This window comes from Neolamprologus multifasciatus, chromosome 20 (genome assembly GCF_963576455.1).
Source record: "Neolamprologus multifasciatus chromosome 20, fNeoMul1.2, whole genome shotgun sequence".
In the NCBI taxonomy this organism is placed as follows: Eukaryota; Metazoa; Chordata; class Actinopteri; order Cichliformes; family Cichlidae; genus Neolamprologus; species Neolamprologus multifasciatus.
Window position 1 is genome coordinate 14830570 of NC_140458.1, and position 27925 is coordinate 14858494.

Consider the following 27925-nt stretch of genomic DNA (forward strand, 5'->3'; position numbering starts at 1 on the left):
CTTGGCTAAAAAGACTATTAATCTTATTTCACAGCCTTGTGTTTGTCAAAATATTCACCCCAATAAGTTTATTATATTCCACCAATTGTCTGTATATAACCATCTTCATCATCTTTACACAATCTACAATCCCATCAACTACATTGTACATTGCAATAGCCATAAAAAAGTAACTAAAAGGTGACAGAGATGACACATGTTTAGTCAACAAACTTTTATTAATTAGTTAAGGGATACTAATGCACAGGTAATACAACAAGTTTGGGAGAAAAAATTGTAACAGTTCAGACTCAAAGGAGGTGTTGAATCCTCCAATGTTAGGTACTATACAGCTTAATTTCAGATATGGAAATCTTTAATACATCATTAGTCTCATTTAATTTGTTACCTATATACCATAAATAGTTATGAGCTACAACATCATCTCTTAAAACTCATCACAATGACCCCAACAACAGAGCTGGATGCCATTTCCTGCTTTTGAACTAGGTAGCATACAAAACAAACCACCAAATAAAAAGTGTAAACTTCTTCAGCTGTCTAGGGGAATTTCTAAGGAATAATCTTGGTTTTGGAAATAACATTGCTGACAAAGGGAAGACACTTGAGCCTGCTGTTTCCCCAGGTACAAAAGTCACACCACACACAGTCCAGGTAACTAGAAAGCTCCAACAACACTCCTATTTCAAGCCTATTTCATGGTATAGTAAGTGCACTAAATACAGAAACAAACACACATACATATGCCTTGTTGTCCCATACTGAATAGATAATAATAAAAGGACTCTCTCAATCTGTTTGCCATCATGTACTGAAAAAGCTCAATTTATGTGCATCGTCAAAATGGATAAAATAACAGTGTATGCCAACACACAGGCCTACAATGTTGTTTGTGGTCTACAAAGTTTCTCAACCTTTTTTGTGTAGATTTCATCATATGTAAAAAGCATTTTTAAAGCAAATTAATAAAAGGAGGGGAGTGGGAAAAAAAAAGCCATACAATTTCGAGAAGACACATCGATATCAAAATATCAGCAAGTCAACAAAATCAGCTAAATATGGTGTATTGCTGTACTCTCTAAACATGTTGCAGTTAGCTCACACTGCGGGATAGATATGTGTTTTCCACATCATAGGAAGACAGATAGTAAAGGGTGTGATAAAATATAAAATACCCACTGTTAAAAGCAGTGCTAAACTATCATATTGCAACACCAAAGCTCGTCAGGTAAACACAGTCAATGTGACGTCATTAATGAAACGAGTAACAAGCAGCTGATGAACTGATTCTGTGCCACAGCATAACACTCAAAAGTGTTACTATTTCTGACATCCAGTCATTACAAAAAAAGGTGCTAACTGTTTAATACACACACACACGCACACACACAAAGTCTGGACAACTCATATTGAAAAGGTCCGAGGACCACTCAGTGCTTGTTCATCTTATCCTCTCTGTCATCTGAACCCAGGTAGAAGATAAAGGTCCATCCCGATGACAGAGACACGTGTATAATCATCCCCACCTGAATTAACTCCATCAGTTGATTAGCAATGGAGGAATTCAGATTGAATCTTTGCGTTACGTTATAAAAAGTCACAGCGTAGGAATGACACCACCTGGAAAAACACACATTTCAAATTCAATGTTTCTTGAAAATGTTCTGCTGACATCAGTGCTTGATTTTAATGACATTGACATTATGGTGCAAAATTCAGAGGACTTGCCAGTAAGGATAATATGGACTTGAGTGAGTTGTATCAGGCCCTTAAGGTAGAGTGGCAAGTAAAGCACCCTTATTATCTCACCAGAATATCCTCACATAATTTTATCCAAAGCTATCAGATAGAATATAAAATAGATTTATGATCTGTATTTTTTTAAGCAAGCAAGTCGTTATTTTCATGGACATAAACTTCAAATATAAATCAAATATTCATGGAGTTTTAATTTGCTCAAATTGTTAATACAACTGTGGATTCAAGTATCTACTTTCAACATGTTAAAGTGAAAATATTCTCTAATCTTTTAGATTTTGAAAAGTCATTTAATATTTTGTTTATATATTTATATATTTTAAGCTAATCTAACATTAAGTGGCTAAGCAGCCCTAAACTTCAATAAGACCAGTTATGGCTTTGTGAGGTGAATCATAATTATACCATTGCGTTGGATTTCAGATACAATATAGAAAGTGTCAGTCATGTTGCTCATGACAAACTTAGTCTCTTTCTCTAGTTTACCACCAGAGTTAAAAAAAAAAACCCAAACAAACAAAAATCCCACTCCTGCACCAGACAGCCATTAGGTTAGGGTGAATAGTTCTGGAGTGCAAAACTACAAGAGGGGAGCAGGAAGGGTTAAAGGTTAAAGTGCAAGGCAATAACTTTGAGCGTTCAAGAATTCATTCATTTACATTATTATACGTGAATCTTAATTAGCAGTTTTTCTGTTTAATAAAAGATTATTATCCTGGACCTCTCTATAAAAGATAGTATATTTTTAAAATTCCCTCCTCAGCTTTGATTCAAGCTAAAGCAGTAGCCAAAACGTGGCCTCATCATTTGATTGTGCTGCAATGGTGCAACAAGCTTCACACAGAATCCTTCCTCCTGTCAAACATTTCGCTTTGCTAGACCGATTTTAGAGTGGTTCAACATTGATTTTTTTTCCTGTTTGTTTTTTTTTAATTCAATTAAACGTGTCTTTCTATTTCTAATCGCAACCAAGTTGCAGTATGCCTTACAGATAAAAATATCAGTCACTTTTCTGGGTATTCTGCTTCTCAACTTCCGTGTAAAACAAGTCTGGAAATAATCTTTTCACACTTAATTATGGTTGTCAAAGCAGATACTGTTCACAGTCATGTGAAAAAAAATCCTTGGAAGTAACAACTGTAAAAAATAATGTGAAACATGAACAACTTACAAACATTTTAGCTTATATGACATTTGCTTATGTAAAACATGAAAAGCAAGAAACAATAAAAGTCAAACTAGAAAAAAAACTATATTAAAACAACATTGCACTAAAGCACACACTGCAAACAATTCTGACCGCTTATGATCCAATTGGATGTTTCAGGCTTGGAAATGACGGATGGCATCATTGCTTTGAGTATATAGATATAGATATAGATATTGTTCATGTACACAGTACAGTATATCTGTGAAAAAATGTGAAAACACTAGCTATTATTAAATGACTTCACCATGCTAATAGAATATCCTTTTTAAAACCTCTCAAACACAACACAAATCTTGCAGAGAAAATGACTCTCCATTGGTATTTAGAATACTAACTCTGTTAAAAAAATCTATGTTTAGGTCAGGACTTTGATTACTACTGACACCCCTGCTGTGAGTACAGAAATTGAAAAATGTGCCTTAAATGGGAGACAAAAGTGGAATGGGGAAATAAAACACTACTGTTCTGAGTACAACAGTATACACATTATCTCGGGGGGTTTGAAACCAAGATTTGAAGACTGGGTTTTACTTCATATTGGTTGATTTTTGGCTTTCTTCTCAGTGCCAAGTTCTTGTAGCGCTAGAAATGTCTTTAAGCTTCCTGGCAGATATTTAAAGAAAGAATCCTCTCGGGCTCCTAGGTCAACAAAAGCAGAGCTAGTTGGACAGTAACAGCCTCTTGGGTTTGTTTCTTCTGGTGGCGGAGGGAATTGGCTGTCTGTTTTGGCCTGAATTATCACTGTCCGTTGGGTCAGGGAACAGAGTTGGGGGCTGTGCTGTGCCAGAGAACAGAGTTGCGGCAGGGGTTGAGTTTTGGGTGGTAAGCGCCTCAGTTTTTGTTTCGAGAGGTACATTCACAGGGGGGCGCTCTTTTGGTTTACGGCCCCTCTTTTTACCAGTTGTTGCTCCATTCCTCACTTCGGCCTTTATCCCATTGTTCTCTGGGACTTTAGTTTTGCTACTGGACACAACTTGACTGGCAGCTGCACGGAACCAGTTCTAAGACAAAAAAACAAACAAACAAAAAAACAGTAAACCAGTCAAGATCCAAAGAAGGCAAACAAGCAGAATACAACTGCATGTGTGTACATTTTTCTTTCTAAATAACTGTATAAACCACCATGTCTGAACACCAAAGGTTAATGTTAACTGGGGGCAAGATGGGGATGTTAATACCAAAAAACAAAGAGGCTTTTTTATAAGGAAAAAAAACCTGTATGTGTTATCTTGTAACTAAAGTTGTTGTTGGTGAAGAGAAAAGATTAGTTCAAGGAAGATATGTATAGACTTGTTGAGTGCAAGAGTATTATGACAAGGTTAATATGCAACCTAGCTGGTTTTACCCACAGACAGTATAACAGGTGGATGTAGCCACCATGATGTCACTCGTTAGTTTAGAAAGTCTCATTATGAAGCCTAAAGTGTGTGGCTTCACTGTCTTGGTGTTTTGAAACTGGATATGACATGATTGACATGTCGTTAGAAAGTCCTCCTATCTGGCTGTTAAAAGTATAGCCATAATGGACTTAATGTTCAATTCAAGATGACCTGAAACTAGCGGCTGGTCTCTGAGTCTATTTTTCCATAGACTTGCATAAAACTGCAGAAACTTTTGCTTTGCCTTTTAGATAAAAACAAAAAACTTTATTCAACCAATCAGAGACATTTGAATGTTTCTCAAAAACAAACAAAAATACAATATGTAACTAGTAAAACAGTAGAAATGGGTTCATTACTGTTGCCATGTTGGTAACCTGCCCATGAATCTTTTGTGTTAATAACAACATCATAAAATTTCATGACAGCAGGAAGATACGATCTGTCCTACACTTCACTCAACCAAATTATTATAGACTGGTTGACTACTATTGCCAAATGTGGTCTGCACATTCTTCTTCATACACTTTTCCACAACAATTCCCAGTGAGTCACAGTGACCAGCCTCTTAGTGCTCTTTTCGGTCATATTGGCAACAAGTCTGATAAAATAAATTGGATCTAAGATTAACCAATGCCGTTTATTATTTTATGACGTATTACCAGAAATGAAATTTACTAAGTGGGTCATGTTAATGGCAACCTCTAAGTTTATACTGACAGTGACCCACCTGTGAGTGTGTCTTGCTAATATGGTATTTGACGCCACTCTCCGAGCTGAACTCCTTCTGACAGATCAGACAGGTGTACTTCCCCATTTCGCCACCACCCTGTAACAAACACACACACCAGAAATGTTGCTAGTACCTGGTTGGACACACTTAAACTTTCCCCTGAGATTTTGGTCTGTGTTAACATGATATCATCAAATGTTTGTTCCTGATTTGTGGGTAACGGCATCATCTGGTGTATCTCCTGTTCCACCACATTCCAAAGGTTCTCTGTTGGATCTGGTAGTTGTGGAAGACACCAGAGTACACTAAAGTCACTGTTTGGTTCAACAAACCAATATGAGATGGTATGACCTTTGTTACTTGGTCCATTATCACGCCAGCTGTAGTCATTAGATGATGGGTACACAAAGGGATGGTCATAAAGTGATCGAGATGGTCAGCAACAATACTCGGTCTTTGGCATTTATGACACTCAACTGGTACTAAAATGCGCAAAGAAATTATCCCTCACATCATTACACTACCTGAACACCCTGAATTGTTGACACAAAAGAGAATAGATGCATGTTTCTATGTTGTTTATGCCAAATTCTAACTATACCATAGCCTTATTTGCCCATTCTTGACTGCCATGTGGACAGAAATCTTTGAAATTTAACAAATTATCTTTACCATGTCCACCTGTTCATATGCCAATTTTCTGCCTCATGACTCATAAGATATTTGCTTAGATAACCAGTTTAAGGTTGCTGCAGAAGGTGCAACTTAAGAACCCATCAAAAACCATACCCTGTCAGCCTTTTACAGCAGAAGGGTGTTAAAAACATATTCCAAGTTAAGTTTTTATTTAAATAAGCTTAAAAACATATTTTGAGAAAATACAGCTCAAAAATAAAATCTTGGTGGATTCTGATAGTGATCAGGGCCATAGTTTCAAATGCAGAGGTGAACTTACGTGCAATGAATGCCTATCAACCAAAAACTCAGGTTTCAGAATGTTCGAAAATATTTACTATGCTTCACTCTGTATGATGTCAGTGAGAAGGGATATCCTTAATATGAGCGCAGCAGCCCCTCCCAAACTTTTCTTTCCAGGACACAGTCAATCTAAAAAGGCTTGTAGTATACAGCGGATGAACTGACAGACAGCACAAAAGCCCAGTATACCCCCACCTCAAGAATCATAGTAAATTGTTAATAATACAAAGGTACTCTAGTAGAGAGTGAAAAATCGTTGAGATGAGATAGTTGGAAATGAGCAAAATAGATCCTGTTTTACAAGTTATACAAGATCATGCTGTGATTCTAATACTTCCTGCTTTCTCTTCATTTTGTATCTTTATTTGTCTTAATTTTGTTTGAACTGTACCATCAGATTCCACTTCCTTTTGCTTAATTTTTTTTTTCAGTTTGAGTGTATTTTTGGGATGTCTGTATTGGTTTGTTGCAATATTACTGTATATCCAGTAATATTCTCAGACATTGAGTTTTGCAGCAGTGTGGATTTGTACCTTGCTGCAGTTGGCGAGATGGGCCTTTAGTCCTGACACGCTGGAATAGACAGCTTCACAGTTCTAGGACAAAGCAGAAACAAATAGGGATTAAACACACTGACTTAGTATTTATGTTACACTCAATGTTAAGGCAAATCCCTTTTGTTTTGCTCAGATATTGTAAGTTATTTTTTGTACATGGTGTACTTGTATATTCTTACTTCGTTTGTGCAGCAGATGAAGCCCTTCTCCTTGACTTGGTTTTTCCAAGCCTCTAGAAGCTCTGGGCTGAAGTTGGGGAGGCCAGGGCGGGTGTAGTTTAACTATGCAGAAGACAACTTTTTTTAATCTATCAGTATTCAAGTTATTAATATAATTCTACAGTGTAAAAAAGTGGATGTAACATAAAGGATTTTTTAAATCTGCTGATGGAGTTTGTGTGGAGCCTTTGCATGGCCTTTGACCTGGACTGCTAATGTACTGTATTTACTGTGGTCACCATGTGCACTTAATGCATCCAAATTTTATTCCTCACCCTCTTGCTGTCAGGAACCAGGTCATCCTTGATGCGGCGTTTTGTGCCCCAGTCTTTAGCCAGCTCATCCTCAGCTATTTCTTGCAGGTGGAACACCGCCACCTGAGCTGACCGCCGTCTCACCCTGCCACTGGGGGTCCTTTCAAAGTCCTCCCCCTGTCTCTCAATCTGTGCTGCTTTTTGTTGATCTTGTTCCTGCTCCCTTTCCTTTTCCCTGTCCTTCTCTCTAGTGCCTCTGTCCTTCTCCTTAGGATGGCTGGATGGGGCTTTCTCTTGCCACCGTTTCCTTTCAGTTTGGCTTTGCTCCTTCTTACCTCCTGTTGGAGATTCTTCAGAGATCACCTGAAGGAACAGTAAGACCTTTGAGTGAAAATATAGGAAAACTTTAGGTACTCATTAAAATTCAGTAAAAAGTGCTTGTAATCAGCATAAAATGAAAAGAAAAAAAGGTTAATCTCTTATAACTGCTACTACAACCCTCGTCTATGATGATCTCACCCTCTCCTTGCCAGTGTTGTTGTTGGTGTCAGTGATACTATCCATGAGGTTGGTGGTGGCTGCGGCTGTCATTGTGGTGGTGATGGCCGGGGAGTGTTCGGTGCGTACATGGTAGTCTCTGCCAGCCTTGGAGCGGTAGCTTTTTCCACAGTGCTGGCACAGAAACACAGGCTTCGCATCGTCAGAACACTCTCTTCCACAACGCTGCTGGTGATACTGGTAGCCCATCAGACTGGAAAAGTGGGCTGAACAGCCCTGTATTTGTGTACGTGTGTGCGTGTGTGTTTGTACACAAAATGTTTGTGTGATTGAGTGACGCCAATGACAAAAATGAGACAGAATGAAAACAAACATTAAGCAAGAGACTGGGTAAGTGGAACAAAGTGTAGTTTTAATGGAACGCTGCATTTGGTCAATACTTTGTGGTTAATGTTAAAAAGACAGAGAAAACAGGAGAAAGATGCTCATTTTTCAGTGTGAAGACATGTCACTGTAGAGTTTATTCTTTACAGCTCTTTCTATTCTTACTCTCTCTGCCTTTTGCACTCTAGTGTGAGTGAGTAATGCGAAGCAGGGTGTTGATGTGATTTTGGGCAACATGTCAAGAACAAGGCATAAAGGAAAAAGAGAGGGAAGAGGGAAGGAAGAGAGAGAAAGATAACAAGAGAGAGAGAGAAAGAGCGAGAGCGAGAGAGAGCGAGAGAGATGTAAAAGGAGAAAGGCACAAAAGAAGATCCTGAGGACAAGAGAGAAATGAAATCAAAACTGGCAGATGACGAGGGACAGAAATGTGACATAAAAGACATAAAGGTTGAGATGAATGGAAATGAAAGACACAGGAAAGCAAGAGTAGTATAGAATGAGAGACAGTAAAAGAGGAAAGGACCAGGGAAAAAGAAGAAGTGCATACCTCACTGGGACACTTAATTCGTCCCATTTGTTTGAGCACTCGGCGCAGCCTTTCCCTCTCCTCGTGCTCGTTGCCCGTCTGGCCTTCACTCCCTGAGGGCTGAGGGGGAACAAATACACTATCACCCCACCACACACCCCACTTCCTCATGACTAAAAAAAAAAAAAGCAATCAAAATGTGTTTTCTATCTCTAATGTTCACACGATGCCAGGATCATTAAATGGTTTCCTGGTGAGGCTGTTACTCAAGGCATGTTTATGACAACTGTCAAACTCGTGTTTTCGCTCGCATGTTGGTTGGTGCCAAACACCAGCCAAGACCAGAACAACAGATGGTAGGGCTGCCAGAGATGGAAAAGAAATGCAGGGGACTGGAGAGAGAGTAGACTAACTGAGGGATCCCAGCGGAACACATTTCATGTGCTTTCTCATGTGTTAACACAGAGATATGACTGACACACAACACTACAGTAGCTTTCTGTAAAGGTAGGAGGGAGATACCACTTGAGTACTTCAATAAAGCTACTGCAAAAGCCTGAGGGTAGCAGGACAGGCACCAGCTAGCCTTTGATATACAATGACAGAGCTAGCAACAATGAAACGACATCAGCTTGTATTCTTAATGCTTCTATCAGGGAAGGAGCAAAAGAGCAAGCGTAAGAGAATGAGGCAGCACTATCACAGTAGCAACGCCAAGGTCAATCTCAGTGGGTGACCCCTGTCCTTCTGTCAGCCTGCTGCCTTTCCCACACTGCATTTGGGTAAAGCCACATGACAAGACTTACAATAGCAGAGCAATGGTCAGCGAAGTCTCCAAGTCATACAGAAACCAAACACAGTAACACAGCTTACATGAGACTGAAGTGCAAATCGGTTTAATATAGGAATATTAATAAGAAATTCAACTTATTGCAATAGTGCTGGACAAATTAACATATGTAAACTTAACACCTCTAATAAAATGTATGAGCAAAAGCTTTTTTTTTTCATTATATGCTCATTTTTCTATTCTATGTTAAAGGACACTGTACCAAGTGATTCACAAATACTGGAAAATACATTAGTGCAACATATTTGCATGAACAAAAGTTCTGCAGATTTGTCGGTGGAACACATGAGTGATGAAAAAAACTGCTTTGCAATTCAAAGGCACCAAACACTGGTCTTTTTGATACTTTTGAATGAATAAATGCCTTAATATACAGTGTATCCAAAAGCACAGTTGTAGTAGTGCCTACTTCCTTAAAAACATGACTCTAAAACCGCTACTCTAAATTGTAGCGGTTATACATTGTAGCCGCAATTCTGCGGCTACAATGTATAACATTGTAGCATTAATAAATAACATGATTGATACTGTAGAAAAGTACTTGTCTTACTGTAGCACAAAGGAAACGTTTGTATCTAAACAGAAAGAGGGCTAAGGACACGTCATACTTCTAAAGACTGTGATTTTAAGAAATGTGTTATCTCCTCCTGATCTTTCAATTTCCTGAATTTTAAAATTCATTGGAAAGACAAGTAAAAAGAGTGTGACACCAGTCAAACCCACAAGCTAAAAAAGCCTTCTTTAATAAGGAACTACTTCAAATCTAGAGCACACCAACACACAAACAGAGATTAACACAATAACAGCTTTCATTCTGTCACAAAAGTTGTAATTATCTAATCAGAAGAACAGAAACAGCAGAAGTTTAGATGTGTAGGAAGACTACCTTGTGCAACCTTTAAGCATTTTATTCTTAACACGCACGCGCACGCGCGCGCGCACACACACACACACACACACACACACAAAAATAATGCACTAATGCCTTTTGCTCTTCTGGACTGGAATCCCGCCAATAAGGTCAGGACACAACAGGTCCCCTCTGAAGACAAATGGCAGCATCAAACAGTTTAACTTGGCTGACACAGATGGCACGATCATCTATCAGAGCCCTTAATCTAGCAAACATTACACAGCCAAAGCCTGTTAAACACATACACATAGATTACCATGTATTTCATATACTATAACCATACGCATTCACAAAAAAACACAAACACACATGCCACAAGGTTTGCTGAGTGTAGATTCATTAATCTTTTATAATACGTTTTGAAACGGGTAGCTTTAAATTATTCAGCAAACTTCATAGTGGCACCACTGCTCTAATGCAGGAGTGTCATGATAATATCTTAATGAAGCTCTCTGCTGTCAGAGTTAAGACAGCTGCAGAAAGAAATGTGAGCACTTCACTGACAGGAATACCAATCGCCAGTTCAACTTTACAATCACGATTTTTTAGAGACCACAAGATCAAATTTTGAGAGATCATCATAGCATCTGACAATACTTTTGTAACGGATAAAATTAGAGGATAGAGTATATTTTTTACTCTATACGTTGATGCATATAAATAGATGGACATCTGCTGTGTAAACTGATACTAGCAGAAATAAATGTAGGATTTTCATGCATACTGTCATGACAAACCAAACTATTAGCATTCACTTTTCAGTTCTTTGGTGTTGTTTGAAACTAATTACCATGTTCAGTGATGATCTGATCACCCAAACCATCTGGACTCATAATGAGTCATAGAAAAAGGAGCAAAATCAGTCACAGGGTGTCATTTTTAAGTTTAAAGTCTTTGAAACTGGTTTACAAAGTAAAACATCAGCGACATACCTTGCTGTTGTGCTCGGCCATGGTGTGGTAGTTGAGGCCGGCCTTGGACCTGAACTGCTTGTGGCACTGCTGGCACTTCAGGGCATCCTGGAGCTGCAGGGGTTGAAGGCCAAAGAAGAAGCTCAGATAACATTTTTCTATGAGAAGAAAATAACTCCTGCTGGCTTTGCTCTTTATTGAATCCATCAGTATGTCAACATTTCATCTGTAACCTAATAAAGTTTGTTACTAGTGCATGTTCTGGTCAAAGTAAAGGGCAAGGGACACATTAGGAACCTTAACCCCCCCACCCCCACCCCAATTTATCACATAGTGTTCTTTGTTTTAGCTTCTCTCCTCGCCTCAGTATTGATTTGGAGACAGAGGTTTTCTTGATGGTGAGTGACCCAGTGGTAATGTGATGATTCTGTTATTGCTTAACAGCAGACTGTCACTTTAATAGAGTCACACAGGCCACTGGGCTAAGGAGCCATTAAAACAGGCTGCAGGAACACTGTCTTTGAGGGCTGAGGCTACTGCAACACTCAACCTCATTCATCCACTAGACAAGCTTGATATAATACAACTCAAATAACCTTTTTTTCCCCCACGCTTTAGCCCATTTTCATTTATTACTGCTGATAACCACAACTGAGTGCATTACACACTATATTTCCAGTAGCTTACAGGGCACTTCCCTTCCCCTTTTATGATCATACATAACATTATGACCACTGGCAGATGAAGCAAATAAAACCAATTATCTCTTTATCATGGCACCTGTTAGTGGGTGGGATATATTCGGGGGGCAAGTGAACATTTTTTCCTCAAAGTTGATGTGTTACAGTAAGTGTAAGAATTTAAATGAGCCTGAGAAGGACCAGATTATGATGACTATGAACATCTTCAAAAACTGCAGCTCCTATGGGGTGTTTCTGGACTGCAGCAGTCAGTATCTATCACAACTGGTCTAAGGAAAGAACAGTGGTGAATCAGCAACAGGCTCACGGGCGATCCGATAGCCTTATTTTCATTATCTTTACTAGAAAAGGTTCCCAGGCTCCCCAGTTTTAACGTATTCAGTGCACAATAACCACAATGCAAGGCTTCTTCAAACTGAGCTTTACAGCTCCAGTTTGTCTTTGAATGCTACTACCAGCAAAACAATTTTACTGGTTTCACAGTTTGCTCTAACAGCTGTTTTGACAGCGCAGCCACCCTGCTCCCCCTCTGATGAACAGATGCATCGACTACTGACCTTTTGACAAATCTCCATGTGTTTCTTGAGGCCATGGATTGTTTTCCTGGTAACGATGGAGCAAGTGGGACACACCACTTCACCTCTCTCTGAGATTGCTCGCTGCCACTGAGTGTCAGGAACAGCTCCTGAGTAACATTCAGAACACAGTACTGCTTTGTTATTTAGCCAATGAAATTACACTGATATGATGTCCTTATGTGTCAGCAATCTAGATGATCAGTAAGCACTTACGTTTTTAGCTTCCCAAAAGTGAAAGATTGCTGCTTTCTCAGTTTCATATGACTGAACTGAATATCCATGGGGTTTTGATAGTTTGAAGATAAATATTTTGTCATTTTTGTCATATGCATGCATATCTCATTAAGATTTAAGAAATGCTCTTTGAAGAAAACATGATGCAACTTATAAAAGTAATAATTATATTTGACTGATTAATAACTATGTATGTTCTTCTGCCTGCGTGGGGTTTCTCCAATTACTCTGGCTTCCTCAAGTAGTCCAAAGGCATGCATGTTAACTGGTTAACTGGTAATTCTAAGTTGGTGGCAGAGTGATCAGTGTATTTTCTAGTTCCAATTCTAGCTTCAGTTATTTTCCAGAATGGGTTTCTCATTTCAGTTTAGCATTTACTGTTTGAAAATGTATAGTTTTGGTTTTCTTTTAGTTAGTTTAAATGTTCAAACATGTCCATCAATTCCCAATCAAGGAAGCTATAATAACATTTATACCAAACTAACAGATCCTAAAACTAAGGTTACTTTCGCTGTATTTTTATTTTAATTAGTTTTTCAAGTTCACTGTTTTTTTTAAGAAAGTCTTAATTTTTTTTATACATTTTATTGTTATTTTAGCCAACTAATTTTTTTCAAACCTTAATTTTAGTTTTTACTTAATAAACTTGGTTGGCTGTAGGTGTGAAGTGAGCATGAATGTGTTAGCTTCTTTGTTAGCCTTATGACAGCCCCCCCCAAAACCCTGAATTGGACAGGTAGATACGAAAATGTATAGCTGGATGGATGGATGGATGGATGTGTGGATGGCTAGATAGATGGATGATTAATTTAAAAAATGTGATCTTGGTGTTCACCAGAGCTAGTTGTGGCCGAGTCTTTTCTGGAGGGCTGAACTGACGAAGGTCTTCTCTGAGCCTCCTCAGTGAACCCACTCCCCTCTGGTCTCTTCACACGGCCTGCCTTCAGCTTCTCCTCTACCTTAGTCATACCTACAACACACATGTGCACACGCAGACACACACATATACACAGACCGTCACGCTAGTGATTAAAATTCAAACTGAAAGTATAGAAGATAAAGTGAGAAATGCGAGTGGGACAGATGTAGGGCAAACCAAACAAGAACACGATACTAAAAACAGAAATTTGATACTGACTATAAATTGAAAAAAGGAGGCTGAAAATGGAAGTTGTTTTGAGCTATACCAAATCAATGACAAGCAGACTAAAAGACAGCAAAAGACAGCGCCTGTGAGCTGCAGGTGAAATGTCTGACAAGTGATAGTAAGTAGTTTACAGCCCTCTGTATGCTATATGAGTCACTGAGCATTTTCAGCATATATGTGAATGAGACAAAGAAAGGCTGAAAAAAATATGCGTATGTAATGTGTGCTTGATGTGTGAGTCACTGATTAATTTAGCCAGATATGAGACATTTCTACAGCTGCTACATTAGCACTGTGTAAAAAAACAGCACCATTGATCAGTGGCAGCAGGGTGCAATCTCAGTCACTTACATAACTAATAATGTATTAAAGTTCTTTGGAGTCCCTACTTCCAGCAGTGGCACATTTGTCCACTCTGGAACTCAATATTTAAGTAAATTAGCAAAGGGCTCCTAAGGTCTGTTGTAAATCAACCAGCATACAAAAAAAACCTATTCTGTCTCATATTTTTATTATATCAGTGGCATAGGGCTGTGCAATATGACCAGAATCTCATATCCCGATATAAGACATCTATCGCCCTGATAACAATATAAATCACAGAAATTTAACATTTTCTGTAAATTCTGTGAATCTCGGGCAGCTCGACTTGCGTGAAGTGTTTCCAGCTGCGCGTCATGTACCTGGTCGAGTCGAGTGTTTTAATCGATGCATGAAACTATACATTTTTAGACATAAGTTGTAGCGGCCGCCGTTTTCTTTGTGAGTATTTATTACACGGCGTGCTGCGGGTGAAGCCTGTTCTAACGTTTGAATCTAAGGTTTATTTTTTAGCACCTGGTGGCTCTTTTTTGCTTCTCATCCGTAAACACTCTGTATACTCGTTCACATGATTCAGATTATTTTGAAAAGTCTCAACAGGATCTTGAGCTTTATTGTGAAAGGTTTATGTGGAAAATAAACAAGTGGACACGCGGTGGTTTTACCGTTGCTGTTGCTAACGACAACGCATAAAAAAAGGCGCTTGTCCATCTATAGTGTGGTTATATTAAATATAAGAGAAAGAGAGAACTTTATGAAATTAATATAGCCACTACAGTGACCATCAATACCATGAAAAAATATTGCCGTAAACAGTTTATTTTGCAACACCACGAAACAAACGATAGTGTAAAATGAAACAATAGATGTTTTTATATCGTCATCCGATATATATCGTTATATCAAACAGCCCTACAGTGGCATGTGAAATTACATCACAAAATTCTTTGTCATGCTCAAGTTTTCACTAAAAAAAAACAACAACCATGTTTTCCTTTTAATAAAAAGTATCTACCTTTCAATCCAAAAGTTCCAGATATTGAGGGCTGTTCTCCAGTGAATTTCTTAGGTGTTTTCTGCTTTCGTCCTAGTGCAGGAGGAAAAACAGTGCATAATGGTTATACAAATATACTGGAAGCATATAATTGAGAACATTTCAAATGGCATGTTGAAATCTTACTGTGCTTCATTCGCTCTGGGTCTTCGTCAGGAAAAGAAGGGGGAAGGCTGCCCCCCTCGCTTTCACTTCCCCCTGCATCAGATGACGTGCTTTGGGAATGAGATTGCTGGGAGTGAGGCTGGACTGGCAGGGTCTGGTGAATTTGTTGTGAAGGCTGGCTGTGGCTGTGCTGTTTCCTCTCATTTTTCTGGTAGGCCAGCTCCCCATTCTGAGAGGGTGTGGACACTTCATGGGTCTTTTTCACTTTGAAGAACACAGGAGAGGGGGGACTGATCTCCATGGGCCTGAATTCACAGAATGAGACAGGACAGTTTTAGGCAGTTATCTTTATGTGACTCAATCTGGTTAGGAATTTGAGCTATATCTCAGTCACCTTTTCTTAGCGCTGGACTTCACAAAAGTCTTTTGAAGCTTAGGTTGCTCGTCCTTGGTTTCCATGCTGACTCTCTCTGGGTGATTCCACAGTTTGTGTTTCTGCAGGCGCACCTTTGTGGCAAACACGGCCTCACAGTAGGGACAGCCATGACTCAGCTTTTCAGCTACGGTGGCCTGGATGCAGACATACGAAGAGGAGATTCAAAGTGAGTTCTCTCCCTATCCAAAATCTAATGACAGTGGGTAGCTGTTACAAAAAAGAAAATAAAAAAAACCCTCCAGCTGACTTATCTTAGGTTTTTGAAAAAGCCTTAATAATTGCTCAGGTTTGTAAAAAGGCCATTATATATTCTCTGGAATTATTAAACGGTCCCCTATCGGATGGGTTTCTCCTATAAAGTGGTCCAGTGCTACAAGTCTACTTTGAAGCATAAAGGTATAAACAGCCTTGTGGCAGGAAAGAGCAGAGGCTAGTGACTCACCCCCGGGCAGCGCTGATAGTGGTACTTGACGCCATAGATGCTGGGAAACTCTAACCAGCAGCCTGAACACGGACATTTTACCCTGGAGCGCCGCTTAAACTCTTCCTTCCATTGTACTATCATATGGGCCTGATCAGGGGTGAGGAAGAGAGAGTTGAATCCACGCCAGATTTATTGCTATATAGCACTGTATATTGTGAATATTCATGGGGAGCTGCCTACTGTGCAAGAAAAATGAAGCCCACTTCAAGTACCCACTCATTTCAAAGAGAAATACTCACAGGGATGCTTCTCAGTTCCTGCATTTCTGCTTTAGGACGACCTTTCCGCTTCCCCTCTGCTGGCTCATCACACACTGGACCTGGCAAAGCGAGAAAGAAAGCCACATCAGAGCTAAAAACAATCTACTGCCAACACTTCATATCCATAAAATAAAAAATTCTGTAATACCTAAAATCCTGAAGTTTCATTTGGACCTTCTTTGTTATTGACCTAACGAGCCTAGTTATATTTGACTTGCCATGTCTAGATATGCTCTTGAGATATCACAAAGAGATTTTGAAGAATAGATCTGTATTCACCAAAACTGCAAAATAAGTATGAACACTAACACTTCTGAAGAAAAACAAACAAATGCAAAGTTATACAGTGTTTAGGTTTAACTGTGACCATTGTTCAAAATGTTAGCCTCTTCTGTGGAGGGACACAGAATGGATGTCCACGATTGTGTGTGTAAGTGGGGGAAAAATGAGGCAGCCTGGGCAAAGGCCTTATGTAAAGCCAAACAGATCAGCTATAAATCGCTAGTGCCTGCATGGACCTCTGACACAGCAGACTGCAGACCGACTGCCTCAGCTCTCTATGTGCTCTCTATTGCTCATTCCCTCCATCTCTCATGCTGCTGCTTTACTTCTTTCTCACCCCATGTCTACTTTTCTCACTTTTCTTCCCTTTCTTTGCTCACACCCTTTCCAATGTCTCTCTACGGTTCCACTGGCTCATCACTGCTCTCTTCTCGGGTGCAATTAGACCTCCACACTATCAGCCCTGCACTCTATTCCCTCTATACACTGCTCCTTGAAGAAGGAGAGAGGGAAGGCGGAAAGAGCTGAAGATGAGTGTATGCATGTGGAAGAAGGGGAGGGGGTTGACAAAGGAAGAAGAGGAGAGCACAGGATGTTGAGGAAGAGAAGAGAATTGCAGAGGTGGATAACTCTGATTGAGCATAACACTGAATCATAGTGCTCCAGGTAGCTGTAGTTTGCTCTACAAAATGATATGGCTTTACATGTTCTCTCAACTTACTCTGCATTAATCTGACAAGACCCAACAGCAACAGTAGAAAGACGCAGGAAACAAAGACGCTTCAAGAGATGCTTCAGTGACATAAAATCTATTTACAGTAGAGAAGATGGTATTGTGTTGTGAAGTGGAATGCACTTCACATCACATCACCATAACATTTTTTTCTGCTAACTATTTTCTTCTCCTGCAAATTGACAAGCCAAGGCAGCATGCACATGCCTGGTGCTGCCCATTTGCAGCAGGTCCCAAACTGGATCAGAGCACACTGTGTGCCTACCAGGATTACAAAATGGTTGGATAATTTTCCATCAGATAAATGAATTGACTTAATGCCATCATTTCTCTTACAAAAAACAGCTTGTGTTAGCAAAAGCCACCCTTTGACCCCCTCAAAAACAACTCTCCATACCAGGGATGTTAATGTGTATAAGAAGCACACGAGGACTAACCTACTATGGCCTCCCCTGCTCATTTCCCTTCGTGTTTTATTACACAGTATCAGCTCTCTCCCTTTTCCCTCATTTGTCTTCTTTTTCCTCTCTCAGTTGGGAAACACAGATACAAACATATGTAGGCAGATTATATGTAACATTTTACTTCATACTCACAATAATAAGGTAGATTGAAAATAAAGCAAGACTGAATAAAATGTAATAGGAAGTAGCAAAGTAATACTGACTGTGTTTTGGAATAGTTGATGACACAAGGTGTAAACACACACGTCAGGGCACACTGACACGCAAACAAGTACACAAAACCATTACTACCGAGTGTGAGCGAGATGTGGTTGCATGGATATGAGTGTATTAATATTCTCCAGGCGACAGAGCATTTCTCTATTAGCTGTCTGGGTAGCAGCTGGAGAGGTGATGCAGTTGGCGGTGCAGCTCTTATGCTGAGGAGGAAATTGAGCATGCATTCTAATTCCTGTCTTAGAAAATAAAGGTCTTGTAAAAGAAAGGCATAATTAATGAATTCTGCTCTTGGGAAAGATATGTTCTTGTTGCTATGGGAATAAGATCCACTTGTCTTAGTTACCATTATCAGAGGCCTCTTTACAGCAAGCAGAACAATTAGGCCCACATTCAGCAGGCTACAGTGCAAACAGGCAAAAATCACACTGCAAAGCCACAGCAGTGCACATGCTGGTTAGAGCAAAAATAATTTTTTTTAAAAAAAAAACCTTGATTTTCTGGGGTGAACTGTGCACACACAATAAAATGTTTTTATACATTTTACTTTGTTTGTATGGCTATGGCTAGCACACTTGTGCTCAAACATTCAGGCAATCACAACCATTGTCTTGGTAGGAAACAAAGCAGGTCTATTGTGGCAAATCTAAACCCCAGTTCTCAGGCGCAGACCATAGGGATAAAACAGCTGTTCAACTAATGTCAGAGTGTGACTCGCTCCCAGCTGTCTGCAACTGTTGCTGCAGACTGGTTAACACTGACAGAAGAGAAGAGAAGAGAAGAGAAGAGAAGAGAAGAGAAGAGAAGAGAAGAGAAGAGAAGAGAAGAGAAGAGAAGAGAAGAAAACCAGAGTGTTGGCAGCTGTCTAATGATCTCAAATAACCTCTGAGTTCTCCTAGCTACGCCTGCAACTGCTCTCCCTGAGTGCAAGGGTTCACACATTACCCACAAATGTACACACACACACACATAGACACACAGAACAGTCATTTGTTTTCCTTGACAAACAGTCACACAGGAGCCTTTGTCTGTGCCTTCACAGTTGGTTTTAGACATACTGTAGTTTAGAAAGACAACACACAAACAACATCACTCACCACTCATGCTACTTCATGAAAAAAAGACAAGACACAGTTACTTCCTCAATCTCAACAGACGCTAGATGTATAAACGAATACACCTGGACTCATTGCAGAGCAAACGCACTAGCAGATGACTGTACAGCATGTGCAAGCTGTGCAGCTTTTATAGTGAATGCAACCACAGGACCTTACTAACATCTCTGTTTCTGCTATAAATTTTTGTCTATTGTGCTTTAACTTCTTCTTTCTTACTGTTTCCTTCCTTCACACATTTGATTTAGCAACAGTTCACCGCTTTTATACAAGCACACGCACATATTTATATGCTATTTTACATTATGTTCTCTCATTTCCTCCCTCCTTCTTTCCTTTCTCTCTCTCTCTCTCTCTCTCACACACACACACACACACACACACACACACACACGCACACCAGTTGTTCCATTTATATACACACCTCCTTTTGAAGACGTTCCTATATTCCCTCACAGTCAGGCCTGATTACAGACAGTGAGTAAGGAGTGAGGTGGTGCAACACCAGACAAGTCTTACTACCCTGATACAGCTAACTGAAAAAAAAAACCCCAGAGTCTCAGTGAGTCTGGCTCTCACTTTCCGTCTTAGTCTTTCCTCTCTCTCTCTCTCTCTCTCTCTCGCTCTCTCTCTGTCTTTTTCTCCCCTCCCTCCTTTCTCTCTCTTTCTTTGTGTAACCATCTGAGCTTAATCTTTTACATACATCCACTTGTTGAAACACACAAACATTTAACTAATCTGTCAAAATTCATTATTTTTTTAATGGAAAGAAAACAGCAATTCATCAGTAGCAATGTTTATAAATCTGTATAATTTATAGAGCATTGCAAGAAAACATACCTTTGCTCTGGGTTGCCTTAACTGAAAAGTGGACACAACCACAAATAAAAGAATCTGGTGGAGCTCCACTGGTTTATTTGCAAAATAAATTAGAGTTCCTGTTGGCAGCAATCTAGGAAAGGACCAGAATTTGAAAGTATGGGGCTCTCTTCTGAGCCCCATTCCACCCTGCCAGTTTGATATGTATGTGTTGGTATGTATTAAAATAATGCCAATGTTGACTTATTGCTTTACAAAGAAATCAAATCCAGCTTTCCTCTAAGAATGCCCTCTCCTTAGCCCACTGCACAGTGGGGTGCTTTATACCCAAACTTTTTCTTCGTACTACGCCACACTATTTGACTGTTCTTTTCCAGAAAAGATCAGATTGGCCAAAGTTTCCCTATCATGGGGCAGAACAAATTTACCAACTGGGTTCTTCTTCAAGCATCTCTCATGTACGGTGAATTAGAGATCCAAGAAGACTGTTTCAGTAGCTTAACCTCAATTTGCAGGAGTAAAAACAACTCTTAGACAACTCGATTTATTATATGCTGAAAGGTTACTTTTGGATTTTTGTCTAGTGGCACCACCTTCCTATTTGTTTCACCTATTTCCTAATATTAAACCATTCTGAGTGCTGGCATACACTGTGGCATTTGCTATCACTTACATTATTCAGGGAGAGTTGTTGGTCCAGTGGTTAACATTGTTGCCTCAAAGCAAAAAGCTCCTGGTTTGACACCACTGGTTGACTGGAGGTCTTTCTGTGTGACATTTGCATTGTCTCCCTTTGCTTGCAAGGGTTCTCTCAGAGCACTACGGTTTCCTCCCACCACCCAAACACGTTTGGTTAACTGGTGATTCTAAATTGTCCATTGGTGCGATTGAGAGCTTGAATGGAAATCTGCCTCTCTGTAATAGACTGGTGACCTGTCTGGGGTGGATAGCTGGAACAGGCTCCAACTATGACCCTGAATTGTGCAAGTCTAAGAAAATGGATATATAAAATAATTACATTTATTTCTATACTTGCACTAGTCACTCAGTCTTAGTGAAAACAGTTACACTGGGAGATTCTTCAGTGTCCTAATGAATGCCAATTTCTATTGCCCGCAGACTTACTGTATGGGGAATCACTTTGTTTGAGAGGCCAGGGATCACTACACAGACATGTGGTAGAATATCAGTTTACTTCCACCACTAAACCACACGTAAAGCAGCCAAGAATAGAGCTCAGGCTTGAGATTTCTGCTACATAATCTGGTGACTCATTGTACCTCAACAGCTTCTTCAAACCTGTATTGATTTTACAGCCTTCCACATCAACAGCATGCTTCATATTATTGGAAACTCAATGAATTACTTGATACTTATTTGGCCCACAGCCAATGCCATGTTTAGTGACATCAAATCGTAACAGTTTTAGATAAAACCTGAGGGATAATGGAGAACTGACCAATCACTGGGGAGTTTACAATTGATGCACAACATATATAGACACACTTGGAAAAAAAACATAACAATAAAATAAGCTTATGCAACAGGGCATCCAACACTTTATATGTGTGCCAGAGAGACAATGCCTGCTACAAACTGTTTGCAATACCCTCCTTATGGACAGTGACTCACCAACTCAATCTCTCTCCTCTCCCATTTCCCTGTACTCCTTCTCATTAACCATCCACAAGTCTGCCAAGTGAAGGTGTGACAAAGATGACAAAGGACTCTCCTCAAAATGAGGTGTAGCATCAGGCTGAGAAAAGCACCAAAATTCAATTTCTACCCATAAACAAACAGTCTCAATCTATAGCTTTTTATTGATTTGATCTTTTGTTATTTTACTGATTTGATAGACTCAAGCCATTAAGAGGAAGTCCCTAGAAAATGTAACAAATATGAAATGTGATAAGAGTTAAGACCAGAAGTGAGGGTAACGGTTGGGAACAGGTTGAAGAAGGAATGGGAAGTGGCAGGAATAGTGAGGTTAAGTCACTGCTAATAGGTAAAAAAGAAATAGTTGACGAGGCTGAGGAAGGACAGAACAGTGAGCAATGACAGTCACGTCTGGACAACAAGTAAGTGAGAGAAAGCAGCACATTTAGAGGAAAAGCAAGAGACTGATGGACGGATACTGACGCAGATATACCGGGTCAATAGAGAGCAACTGTGGACCTGAAAAGAAGGTCCCCACAGCCAGAGTAGACAAGTGTAGCATGAGAACACACATGCTAGGGCAAACACAGGCACCAACAGATGCATAAACATAAACACAAACAAATGGCACCAAATAGCACATTATCATTCACACATAGCCACAAGCATAAAACTTATCACGCTCTCAGCTCCCCTCCTAACCCACTTATGTTACCATACAACAACAAATCTGGAGCGCTCATCTCCTCTTACACAGAACATGCCGACTGGATAGTGTGTTCTGGGGTCTGAGAGGGTAAAGAAGGGGGCGGCCTTTCACACAAGTAAGTTTTACTTATTTACTTATTTAGACTTGGGTTAATGTTTGCTGAAAGGTAACTATTTTCAGGGCCTACAGCACTTGGCAAAACAGCATTAGTTCTATCTAAATAGAAAAATGACTTAGCTTTAGAATCAAACAAGACATTAATAGGAAACATCTTGAAGCACAAAAGAGAGAAACAGAGCGCAAATCACCCTCAAGGACCACATTCTTTCCTGTGACTTCTCTGGTGTGGCAAGGTGACAGCTCAACCACAACACTCTAGGAAAGCACACAAACCCAAGTTTTGTTGTCACATATAAAGGCACACAGTGATTTCAGGAAACCACCAGTACAACAGCCAGACGGGATTTCTCCGCTATTACATCATGCAAAGTTTCCAGCTGGAGATTTATGGGCCAACATGAGAACTGATAACGCAACATAACAGTCCAAACTCTCCATGGACATAAAATGAAAAATGAAGAAGTAACCAGTGGGATGAGGGCAGATAATGAGGTTATCAGAAGAGCACACTGTGTGCAATGAGCATGGACTGAAAAACCTTCATAGGGAGCCTTAGATATTGATGCCTTTGTTTCCCCAAACTGAGGTTCATATCCCTCCTGGGATAGACAAGCCAGTGCCAGGTTCATTATATCACCACTGTAGCATTTCTCCTTATCATAACATCTATAAAATTTCTAAATAATAAGTTAAGGAGACTGAAAATCGTAAAAGATTGCTTGCTGTTTGAAACATAATTTGGCACAGTCAGTCAGTCAATGAATAGCTTACTGGTTTATAAATCATATTCCAAACCGGTTACTGTACAAAATTTAACTATATTCCTAAAATGGAAATGTAGAATTTCTTATACATTTCCCATGTTGTATGTTATGTCTATATTCATCTTCTTATTGGTCAGTACAATCTACATGTGCTCCAGGAGAAGCTCTGTCTCTCTCCTTGTGGTTCTTAGAGAAGATAAATCTCAACCAGCTGGCAATGTTACCAGCTAAGCTTCCTTAGACATAGTGGAACATAGATTCTTATCTTTTGTGCCAGAAGCTATTCTTAAAACAGACAATAGCACAGACTTGCAGTATCAAACATGATCTAAATACTACTGGTATCACTTAGAAGCTCAACATAATTGCAAGTCCAGACAGATCAAGTGTAAAAAGAGAAAATGAAATAGACACACAGAAATAGCAGAATCTTAAGTAACCTGAAAAAGCCCCATAAAAACCAGGACCAATCCATCACCTGTTATAGTATTACTTTAAGACGCGCGCACACAGTCAAACGCGCAGTCATCAGAGTTATTCATTAGTGAAGCTAAGCCAAAACCTACACAATGAGAAGTTGAGGAGGAGTGTTTTATTTCTAACTATGGGAAGATCTTGCAGACAGTCATAAATACAAGGAAGATTTTAGAAAAGGGATTCCACACTTTTTTTTGTTCCATGTGTCGCTGAACTCTCATTTCTTGCAACACAAGCTTTGCATTAATAACCACAACAAGCAAACACACACAGAAACACATGCATGCACAACGGTATGAAAATCTGCCCTACAGGGCTGAATAATAACATGAAAAGAAAATAAACCGAAGCACCTAGTCTAGTGTTTGTGCTCTGTGTGTCTGGGAATGAGAGGCTATTTTGTAGCAACCAAAACAACTGGGTCATATTAGAACAGCCCCATTTTTCCAAGCCTGCCCAACGCTATTAACAAAGTCATGATGATCTACTGGTTATTGGATTGAAAAATAATTCCCCAGTCTGGCCCTCTCTTTCCAAAAACTTCCATTTTCATCCAGATGGCCTGGGGTTTCACTTGTGTCAGTGCTTGGCAATTCTTGTTTGTTTGCTTTTCTCACTGTAAAGCAGTCTCAGGAAAATTGCTGGAGTTTCCAGGCTATACTGTGGTGAGAGGGGTAGAATTACACTGAACCTGAAACCATTGATTTCTAATAAAATATAATCCATTCAAAAAAAAAAAAAAAGCAGCTACAGAGACCCCTGCATGCATGGTATGCTAATCAAATCCTTGAGAAAGCACACTAAAGCGCACTAGCTGGAATTACAAAACTTTAGCCAATGCAAACCTGCTGGATCTAAGAAACAAATATGCAAAAACAAAAAATTCAGTTGTCATATATGTGTTAGTATGTCATGCTGTATGCACCCAGTACCTACTCTTCACACTGTATCGCTTCATGAACTTCATCCTAGAATCAGTCCAGGAGCAAACTTGAGTCATACCAACAAAACCTGAACTCACACACTGTATTCATTCAACAAAATGTAGCGGCTCGTCACTCACTATGTTTGCTGTGGTTTTCAGGGCTTGACATGGTTCTAACTTGCTCCTGGGGATGTCCATGCTTGGGCGTTCGGCCCCTTGACAGCCCTGATGAGGACAGCTTCCCAAGTTTGGGCCCACTTGGGCTCTCCATGCCTGCAATGTACAAACGAGGGGGTACAAACACACAGGAGAAATAGCTAAAGGTAATATCGGAAATGCTTCTGCTGCTCATTAATCCGAATCCATTATTTGTCAAAACATTATTAGCAAAGTCTGCTGCATCAATAGCGTGTGATGATGCTGTCTCCTTGTTCAATAATGCAGCTTCTTTATGTTGGCCATCAGTGCTATTGGCCTGAAGGTTGTCTGAGCGCAGGCACACGTGTGGTAATGAGGGTGTGACCTTCCATGTTTTCATTTCAAAATCAATACTCTTACTCGCACACTAACTTCATGCTCTGCCCATTAGACAAAAGGTGAGTCAAAGAGATGGTGGGGATACAAAGCTACTTTCCTGAGCAGCTGTGCAAGCTTTCTTTACTATGAAAACCAGCGATCTCTAGTTCAGGTCAAGTGAGATACATTACATCTATCAATCCCGATGCTTATATTGTACATGTCAAGTTCAGACTCTCTGTGCTTAAACATCATTCCCCATCAGGAAGGAACAGCCTTGTGAATAGAGGCTGACAATTGCTAATTATGGTGAGTGGTACTGATTACAATCCAACATGGTTTCTCTTAGCACACATTCATGTCACTCTCCTAATGAATTACAAAGCACACAAAGGGTCACTCAATGGGGGCCACTCGGTGTCCGTTTACATGCTGTGCAATTCACTGCGTGAATACCACAGAGATAAAGCATTCACAGTAGTTGTAAAGTTTTGATGATTTTGACTATAAAATGCACGGTGAACTTGCTGCAGGGTGCAACTTGATGAAATCTTTCACACATTAACACTAGGCATCTTCCTTTTCCGGTATGATGTATCAGAGCATGAAGAGATGGGCTACAGGTCAGCTCATAACTACTTAAAATAAACAGAGGTGGTAAGAAAGATATGGCTGATTGATGGTGAGTCTTACTGTGCAACCCTATAATAATTATGTAGGATAACCCCGTTTTAGATTTGCCACAGTGTTTCAACAGCATCCTCCTATTAAATAAATAAATGAATAAATTCATTGCAGCTGGGGTTTTCATAAACGATTAAATCTACATGTAAACACAAACCTGCTACAGAAACTTTATTACCATACACTTAGCTAGACACAACAAAACCCCGTGACACCCACTCACATCTCCTCTCACAATCTGCTGAGAGACCAACCTAGAAATAAGTATTTTAACACCGCACGTGGCACACTGCCACGCTGTTTGACAACTACAACAAGGTCTGAGTTGCCTATTTATGTGGTTAACTAAAATAGTGCTCTACTTTCTTCCTCCTCCCCGGCCACACCTACCTTAACTGTCGAGCAGTCACCCAGCACCAGAGCCCGGGTGGCCCCGGGTCATCCACGTGAGGTAGGAGGAGGTCAGGGGCAGGAGACAGGCACCAAAGTAGGCGGTTTTTTTCACCAACGTTAAGTTACATGGCAATCACACCTGCTGTGCGTCAAGGAGCGGTCAGGTTGAGCTTGGGGGGCCTGAAAGGAAGCGGACAGTCGTCACCGTCGTCCTGTCCCCCCCCCCCCCCCCCAGTCTGCAGACGACGACCAGGTGGACGGTAAAAAAGAGCAGTGCAGGAGATGAGAAATTATAAATTCGTCTGAACATGAAAAGAAATCCAGGATACTTTCACCTTATTTCCAGCTTCCAATTGCCTTGCCCCCCCCTCTCGTTCTCCTTTCGTGCATTAATATGTATACCACGAGGCACTTCTCCAACCCTTGTCTTCTCGTTAAACTCTCCAAATTAATAGAAATAGCCAGGAAAGACAGAGCCCTCGACTCCTTGAGAAAAAATATTAGAATACGGGATGGTTTATATAGGCAGTGAAGCAAAATGGCGACTTTATTACGAAGGAGGAGTAAAAAAAAATCCTTGCGCTGGCTGGAGCTAAAGGGAGGCACAAAAATATGTTTAGTGCAGTAATTTCGACGGCTGTGAGTCTGTTGGTTAGAGTAAAAGAAAACGAACGAAAACGAATCAGCAGAAGCGCCAAATCTCGGTCGGGTTTGGTTCACTCCTCGCTCCTTACCTCGGGATTATTCGTTTTTTTATACGGATATTATCTCGGCGGCCGTGTACAGTATTACAGTAATGTGTGTTGGGTCATGCGCGTATCCACTCCACCTTTGACAGTTGCGACTACAGTCTTGAGGCAACTTGCAAACTCTCGCGTTATTATTATTATCAATTTTCGAGCTGAATAATAGTGGGCTTTCTGGCTAATAAACTCGCTGCAATACCGGCTCGTGCTACTCTTCCGACGTAACGGCGCTCGCTCCTGACGACAAAAAAAAAAGGGTCAGGGCTTAAATTACGTATACAAACCCTTAGCGAATTATTTTAATCTAGCTGCAGCCAAAATGTTCTTCCCATGTCCTCCCGCGTAGCTGATAACGGCTTCTTGTCCAGTCTGTGGCAGGCTGTTCTAGCTGTCATACCAGGCCGGTGCTGTAGTCACTGCAAGTAGCTCCCTCCAAAAAAAGCCTCTGAAATATCAAGTATGCCTATAATTTAGTAAGGCTATACATAAGAGCAAAAGGCTCCACATAAAAAAGTGAATTATTAATTGGCTCAATATTTTGCATTTAAAGCCAGAGTTTTGTAAAGAGTAAAAGTCTTTGATGCTGTGTTTTCAATTCAAGGTCAGTATTTAGACATAAGCCATTAGTCCTTTTTGATGTTAATGGAAGCTTAACAGCACACAGGCCTGCAGTCAATAACACTGCTGTGTCTTTAATTGCTGTATAGCTGCAAGCTGGTTACGGGCTATATGAACAGACTGGCATTTCCCCATTTAACACAGAATAATAAATGCTTCACATATGGTGTGAGCCCACATCTTTTTTTTTCTTCTTCTC

The 27925-nt window shown here is 40.1% G+C and overlaps 1 protein-coding gene across 11 annotated transcripts; it reads right to left on the bottom strand.

Annotated features, from left to right (window-relative positions):
• Window positions 1-199: 199 nt before the first annotated feature.
• Window positions 200-27887, bottom strand: znf512b (zinc finger protein 512B). 11 transcript variants are annotated; one of them, XM_085147154.1, is made up of 18 exons: window positions 26698-27887; window positions 26360-26542; window positions 24908-25042; window positions 16469-16548; window positions 16188-16316; window positions 15704-15879; window positions 15331-15614; window positions 15166-15237; window positions 13518-13652; window positions 12428-12555; window positions 11191-11283; window positions 8517-8615; window positions 7607-7861; window positions 7109-7468; window positions 6795-6896; window positions 6592-6654; window positions 5078-5176; window positions 200-3969 (listed from the first exon to the last, which is right to left on the bottom strand). In XM_085147154.1, the coding sequence occupies exons 3-18, from the start codon at window positions 25038-25040 to the stop codon at window positions 3628-3630; spliced, it is 2550 nt and encodes an 849-aa protein (XP_085003280.1). In that variant the 5' UTR covers window positions 25041-25042; window positions 26360-26542; window positions 26698-27887; the 3' UTR covers window positions 200-3627. The 11 variants fall into 11 exon arrangements, with proteins under 11 accessions (XP_085003280.1, XP_085003279.1, XP_085003282.1 ...); XM_085147153.1 differs by having other exon boundaries at window positions 26360-27887; XM_085147156.1 differs by lacking the exons at window positions 26360-26542; window positions 26698-27887 and adding an exon at window positions 24781-24812 and having other exon boundaries at window positions 24908-26353.
• Window positions 27888-27925: the final 38 nt, after the last annotated feature.